The 7,583-nt window shown below is 40.9% G+C and overlaps 2 protein-coding genes across 2 annotated transcripts; one reads left to right on the top strand and one right to left on the bottom strand. All coding sequences in view use genetic code 11, as the record gives it.

Annotated features, from left to right (window-relative positions):
* Nucleotides 1-2,531: 2,531 nt before the first annotated feature.
* Nucleotides 2,532-4,141, bottom strand: EGR_00140 (putative phosphoglycerate mutase; the record flags this gene model as incomplete). Its single annotated transcript, XM_024489389.1, has 5 exons — nt 2,532-2,653; nt 2,908-3,016; nt 3,248-3,346; nt 3,480-3,654; nt 3,891-4,141. 5 exons carry the CDS (start codon nt 4,139-4,141, stop codon nt 2,532-2,534), a joined length of 756 nt encoding a protein of 251 aa, XP_024356067.1.
* A 1,592-nt stretch (nt 4,142-5,733) lies between these two features.
* On the top strand, nt 5,734-7,156 carry EGR_00139 (hypothetical protein; the record flags this gene model as incomplete). The annotated part of the gene is made up of 7 exons (XM_024489388.1): nt 5,734-5,782; nt 5,816-5,888; nt 5,924-6,075; nt 6,108-6,265; nt 6,327-6,452; nt 6,855-6,928; nt 7,060-7,156. 7 exons carry the CDS (start codon nt 5,734-5,736, stop codon nt 7,154-7,156), a joined length of 729 nt encoding a protein of 242 aa, XP_024356066.1.
* Between the last annotated feature and the right edge of the window lie 427 nt (nt 7,157-7,583).

Here is a 7,583-nt window from a genome sequence, read left to right as displayed (position 1 = left end):
CTAATTTTCATCGACTCTTAAATCTTCTGTCACCGAAACTGACAGTGTTTGCTTTTCAATTAACTCCTCGTGAAGTATGCAAACGGATTCATCTTCCCAAGATTAAAGTCGCCTTGGAGGAAAATCTACGAATTTTGCGAAATACAGACCTGCCCAATGGATTTGTACGCGCAGTGTTCGTAGAATGGACGCGGATCTCACATTGGTTTGCTGCTACGGGACTAGTTGAAAGCATTCTGGATTATTTCGCTACAGGATTTGAGTTTTTGGTACGAGTTAGTTGTGGTAGTTCCCGTTCTGCAAACCTCAGCTTTCGTTTTTTGGTAAGCATCGTTTGTATCTCGTCTTACTCCATTCTATGAGTCTTTACCCCTCTACAATACACTTCGAATGGCCCACTTAGAACTCCACGAGTCTACGCATCTACCCATTAGCCAAGTCTACCAAGGAGATTTGGAAGAAATAATGAATGTATCCCAGTCCATTGCCTCTGCTTTCGGAGAACCAAAGTTGACACCTACTATCGTACGCTTATCTAATGATTTCCTCCTACATTGTGCCTACCTGACAAATCTGTCGGCCCATCGGCTGGCTGAGCTTCTGCATTTATCATACCCTGTAAGGATTCACGTTACTTAATTGAGTTCAGTAGATTGGTTCCCATATAGTGTCCATGAGGGGTCACGTACGCTATTTTAAAACGCGTAATTTCTTCCTTCCAGATGCAAAGTGAGGATTCGGCGAAGAGCTGGTTGAGGTTTTGGCTCGTTGCTGACATTTCTGGGGCTGCATTTTCGGATAGCGTTATGTAGCATTAATAAGTTTGTGGCATTAAACATACCTCTAAAACAATTGGCGATTTTTTCCGCTTTATAGTATTTGTGTGAGTTTCTTCATAATATATTCTTATCCATTACAAATATTTGCATTCAATTTAATTACGTAAATATGCTTTTGTGACGGACAGAGTAGCGATTTGTTTCTGCAGATGCTGCGGTTTGTGCAAGGTTTAAATAATGGCCGGAATTTTCCATGGATATCTAACCGAGAATGGGAAATGGGAGTGGAGTTCTCTTCAGTCGTACCAGGACTTGTTAGATACGGTAAAGGCTTGATCAGCTGCAATACATGCTATGAATAAAAACAGGTTTTGTTCCTCTATCGGGTTTGAAAAATTAAAAGGTCCCCACGTGGTAGTTTCGGTGCATTTTTTAGGTTGGTGTGTGCACAGTGTTACTGTTACTAAGGTCGCCCCAGTAAATTTTCTGCTCGACATGGATTTGCCAAGTAGTATACTTTGTTACCTTATAATGTGAGCGCCATGCACTTCACAAGGATATTGTGATATCTTGGCATCACTGTGAATGTGAAGGCCGATATATCTACTTCTTGCCTTGTATCCTATGTACGAAGTCGAATATTTGACGTCCTGATCACAAGTACAGTACCGCACTTCATAGGACTAGTCTGTTTCATTCATTATATAATCCCTGTGGTCGGTGGTTTCACCCTTAACTCGGACGCGGGCGTATACTGCGTTCGCACAGAGGATGAAATCGTAGGAGGCGCATAAACGTCCCATTGCAACAGCGTGTCATTAACGCAGCAATTCTATTTAACAAAATAAGTCTGGATAAGTTGATGCGTTTAAAAAAAATGCAGTTGTCTAAAATTGCCCCTCTTGTGTTTTAATTCACCTAGTTTTCATTATCAACCTTAGTGATTGTCAAACTCTGTGGCCTCAAACTCCCCGTATTCCCAAGTTTGGGAGTAGTATATGCTGATAACCAGTAAATCAGTCAGTGTTTCCCTTGATTTTTTTAGGTTTATTATTTGGTAGATATGGTTTGAAGCAAGCCTTAACACTAATTTGAGGTTTTGGGTACACTGCCGCTTAATGCTAAGGAGCAACTCTGCTACGCAACCAGGTTGAGCGCCATTCTTCCTCTGTGTGTTTACATCCGGGGCGCCATGTCATCGCACGTCGTCCTTAAACAACCTCAATGCACACGCACACTGCCAAGCGTGCCATCGATAAAGTGGTCACGTAGTCTCTACCACTAACCCCCAATAGCCCACTGGTATGAACGCAATTGGATGCCAAGTAGACCTTTTATAACGGTATTCTCTGTTTGATACGGACAATGAAAGATCGAGTAATCAATACTCTGCTGTTTTTGGCCTCATTCAAGCCATCGTAGTCTTATAGCTTCTTCGACTACCACCAAGCAAATCGATATTTGATTAATTTATCGGATGAAATAAAGTTCGAGTAAAAAGGCGCTCCACCAAGTCCAGTCGTAGGAAAATCTGTCCACCATTACCTTGCGAATTGCTGTCACTGACCGAAGATCCAATAAGCATCAAAGGAATGGCAAGATTAACAATACAGTAAAGAAAGTGGTTCTACATTTATTAAGAGTCAAAGTTGTTATGAAAGAAAACATTGGGATCGAAACTAACTGGGTTTCTGGTAGAGTTATACCAATGGCATGGCGGCGACCCCTTTCACTAGACTCAGCATTCAATGCCTACTTGGCCTTGCCCTGATTTGCCACGCTGCTGATGGCGGCCGCAACAGTAGCATCATCAGCCAGGTAATAGTGTTTCACAGGGCGAAGGTTCTTATCCAATTCATAAACGAGTGGAATCCCTGCAATTAGAACAAATTGGCTACTTTGCTACTAAGTTCTGAAGGAAATGTGCTGAGGTTGTGCACCAAGAAAAAAGAATGTAGCTCATAGAACCGCTCTCCTTCCAAACGTTTCAATGGCACCTCATGTACTGAAAATGTGTCAACACGACTATCCGAGCAAAATTATAGTTGCATACTTAGCCCTATCGTTTTAAGATGAACCGCATAATACCAATTTAAAATCTACTTCCAAAAGGAGACGGGTAGCTTACCGGTGGGTATGTTGAGTTCCACAATGTCCTTATCGGAAACATTGTCCAAAAACTTAACAATGGCGCGAAGACTATTTCCGTGAGCAGTGATCAAAACCCGTTTGCCTTGCTATGAAGGAATATATCGCACCAAGCATAATAACCGCGAACATGAAGTTCGACTTACAACTCAGAGCAAAAACAAGTAGCACAATCAAGTGAGAATACGCAGCAATAATTCCCAACCAAACAACTAGATAAAAGCCCATGTTACGATACTATCCAATGACTGCGTCGATTTCATGCACTTATTAAGTAAAGGTGTCAATTTCGAAGAGACATCAAGCACTGAAAAACATACCTTAATGGCAGGAACAATTGAATCAAACCAGAAAGGAAGAGCACGTTCGACGGTATCTTTTAGACATTCCGTAACCGGAATACACTCAATATCAAGCAGCTGTGAATAGAATTAAAATTAAATCCGATGGAAATACAAACCTTAGTAGTCACAAACACGACTATACCTAATTAGCGAGTTTTGGTTTCAAGACCTTATTTTTAATAAGAAGAACAGATCCAAAAAAACCCACCTTGTACTTCTCCTCGAGACCTGGCCAGCGTTTATCCGAAACCTCCAGAGGAGGAGGCGAGATGTCATAAGCACGACGCCAGACTTTAACTTGATCTTCACCATGCTTTGCAGCTGTTTCGGATTTGTTCAATCCCTGCAAGCCACCGTACATCCGCTCATTCAAACGCCATGACCTGAAGGAATGTTTTACCATGCTCAGCAAACAAATAAACTTCTACACATTACTGATGCGAAAATTCGTGTGCACTCAGTACAAATTCCATACATATATATATATATATTATATGTTAAAAGTTCCAGCAAAGCAACTGATTAACGCTAGTGACCAAAATGGGAACTGAGATACAAAGGCATAGCAAAGTGGTTATGCAAGCGAGTCATTCACAAGCCTTTAATGAGCCACTCTTACTTATAGACTGGAATCCAGTGCAAGTCATTCACTTCAAGCACATGATTGAGAGTTTTTATGGCACGTTTTAGGACACTGGTAAACGCAACATCAAAAGAAAGACCCCTCTCCTTAATCATTTTCCCTGCATTTTGCGCCTCCTGCTCACCCTTAGGAGACAGGTCAGCATCATGCCACCCACAAAATCTGTTCTCCTGATTGTAAACACTCTCTCCATGCCTGATGAAAACAACCTTGTACACAGAAGCCATTGCCAGACCGCAATCACACAACCAGAGTGCAAAAGCAGAAGTGGTTAGTTAAAACAAGCAAAAATTACAACTTAAATTGTTTTCATAGCTCAAAATTACGACAAAGTACGTTCTTGAAAAAGCGCAGTTGCTGTTCGTTCAGGTGCATATTTACATTATACGGTTTGCTACAAAAGATTAAAACTAAAAAACCCATTTTGTGGATTGCATTTTTTACAACCTTCAGAGGCATGCTTAATCAGTTATAATCCGCCATACCTGGTAATAATTTTCGCCTAGGCTGTCGCCTGACATATTCTGAAATTACTTAGACTAAGCTTTAAGCTCTAAACTTTAAACAAATCCCCACTTGCAATAAACTGCGGGGGTTTCAGTAGCGAATTCGCCACCACCATGCGGCGCCTCTGTCAACAATGGTGGTGATTCCACCATTCCCCACCCCAGGGTTCTGAATTGCATTTGAGTCGTATCACCCCGAAGCTTCCACAAAGGTGAAAGAAGGCAAAATACTTTGGGTAGAATGTATGCATTTGGCATTCGAAAGGTACTAGGGCTGCCAGCATGGCAGGGACGCCAGCTCAAGCAGCGTGGTATGATGGCCAGGTCAAAAGTGGCTCCTCGCCAAAATCGAGAGACAAATATTTAATGTATTGCCTAGTAATACTTCTCTTGATGATTCACCGATGCAGCTTTTCGAATTCTTATAAAACTTAAAAGGTGTCACAATATTGTAATAGAAAATATATTGATAATTCAAAGGGGAGGCGAGGGCCTACTGGCAGGTGAGAAAGAATTACTGCTGTGATCCAAAGTAAATTTGAGCGAATAACCAGACCTCTATATTCACAACCAATAAGTAGTCTGATAACGTATTTGACATTGCTATTATTTTTTATTCTCAGATCATTTTGTTGCATTGTTTTAGATTTTTGCAAGCAGTAATTCGTTTATGCTAGTATATTAATATTTCTCAAAGTCAGCTGTCATGAACAAGTGATTGAAATAACAATGGCATTATTACAAAAAAAGTTTTTCGGGAGTTTTTAGATTAACCGCTCAATCAATTTTCATGCGTCGTACAGAAGATCGTCTTCTATTTTCTGATTTCAGAAGGACTATAACACAATGCCCGTCACTACTTGGTAATATAAAACTTTATCCATCAAAATCAGCTGCGTAAAAAACATGAGCTTTCGGTAAAATTGATGTACTGGTAGCTATTACTTCTAGCTTTTAGTTTTAACCTGCTCACAGATTAGTAATGATCAATTACTTGTCACGCGCTCCAATTATATGCACTTTTTGTGCCTTTTTTAAGGCCAACTTTTGTGATAGTCGGAGTACAAAATTTTCGTTGCTTAAAAATTAAGCAATAAACAGTATTCATCGGCGAATGACTGCATTATATTTTGTATGTGCTAATTAGTATTACTATTCTTCATGCCTAGAAACAAATACTGCAATGATAAATTAATTTTTTTTCAGCGCGCAATCCTTCCTGTCTAGAATGATCATAACTTTGCCAGTACTGAACTTGGCTTGCCTATTGCGTGCTTTATCTCTCTGACTTCAATTTCGCGCAGTCCATTTTAATGATGTCCGGTGGATGGAATGATAGATCTTGGTGGCCTGAGCCAGATGGTATGTGAGGAAAAAGGGGTATTTTTTGCTTAGAGGCTGATGTTTCTCTAGCAAGGGAGAATTTGGACCAGATTCTTGTTGCTTACAAGGAAAATCCAGAAAAAGTGTATGTTTTTATGGTCCCGTTATTCAATACTTTAGAAAGGAAAGCTTAAAGTATAAAGATGAGGTAATGAATCGGAAAGAAGTTTTGGAAAAAGAGAAATACAGATCACCCTTATACAAGGTTGGGGGCGGCGAAGTGAAACGCAGGAAACGGGGAATAGCATCGGATGAAGATGACGCACCAAAGGGTAAATTACTTAAAGTTTTGTTATTCTTCTAGAATCATTTGTCATCAAAGTCTTTGAGAGGAGCGTTGACTTTGGACAATTCCCAGAAAACGCCCCACTTTACCCTATGGCTCGGGCTTGGATTCGCAATCTTAGTCAAACCGATAAGTCGTCGTGGAATGACATTCCGAATGCTGACGACGATCGAGAAGTAATCCACATGCATATTTAACCCTAGTTTTAATCATCATCCTAAATCCTCTTAAATTTAGGCCGCTGACCAGCTACCAGACTGTCATTATGCCCTGCCAAAGCCGAATGATGGCCTCACCGATAGTCAAGTGCGTGTTCCACAGCCTCTGCCCTCGTCTGGCCAGCCTTTTGTAATAAACGTTGAGGTACATGTCCATACTCTTCTTGCCTCGGACGTAATGCACGCTGCTATCGGCCTGTCCGCCTTCCGACTCCTCCTGCCAACGTCTAACCGTTACATCGGTCGAATCAAGACGCTTTGATTTTGCTCATTTATGATGTCACGATCTTCGCATTTGATGACATTTATCTAGGCTTAACTCTTGTGAACAATGCTACTGCGGTGTTTTAATACCGTACCGTCGAAAGCTTTAGCTCTCGGTTAGAAAAAGTCCTAACTTAATTTAGTTCAGCTGGACTTTAGTTCGTGGGATTTACTGGGTTAGCGGATGCGTACACTTCTGTCGCTAGTTTTCAGACCCTCCGATATCTCTGAGTAGTTCATTTATTACCACTTTTGCTCACGAACCTCGGTAATGATGTTTTAGAATCCTCCGAAGGAGATGTCTCCAGAAGGCTTACTAGAACAGCACATAACACGCTGGCGTGAAATTCGTCGAAAGTAAGTAAAATGCCTTTCTGATGTCATTAATATCACACTTTGAATCAGCAGAATTAAGGCTGATTATTGTTTTGGTTCTTTTATATAGGAAACAACTAGTATACTAGTTCAGTTACAAAACCTTTTTTCAGGTGGAAAGCGGCCTGCAGAGAAAACGAAGAGCGCTACCGAGACTCTTATATCATTCTGCGGGAAATGTATGACAAATTTTGTAAGGACCTACCGTAGCCAATGCTACTTGTATGCTGCCATCGGCATGCACATATTGTAAAAATCCGTTTCACTTAAGTCTTCTGTATTGCACCACTTCAGCCACCCTTCCCTCCAAAGATACGGCAGGTCGGGTTCTTCGTCAGTGGTGTAGTAATGCGGATCCTGAAAGGCAAATTTGGATGCGATATCGCAGTTGCTATTAATAGTGTTTTAAAAATCCAGTTCTTAGTGTAGTACTAAAATAGGATTGATTTATGGATTTTGTCGAAAATGATGAGATGGAAGACTTGCCAGAATCAGAAGGGATGCGGAATCAGGGTTCTCATTTTTCTTCATTGCGAGAATACATTTGGAGGAGCAGTCTTTTATTCCACCTATGGAATTATTGCAGTTGAAGGATAGCCCACCCATCATTATTGGAGCTCCGGCGCGTTGGAAGTGG

The sequence above is a fragment of the Echinococcus granulosus genome, assembly GCF_000524195.1.
Source record: "Echinococcus granulosus chromosome Unknown EG_S00001, whole genome shotgun sequence".
Taxonomy (NCBI): Eukaryota; Metazoa; Platyhelminthes; class Cestoda; order Cyclophyllidea; family Taeniidae; genus Echinococcus; species Echinococcus granulosus.
Note: the sequence above shows the minus strand (reverse complement) of the source record. Positions and strands in the feature narration are given on the sequence as shown.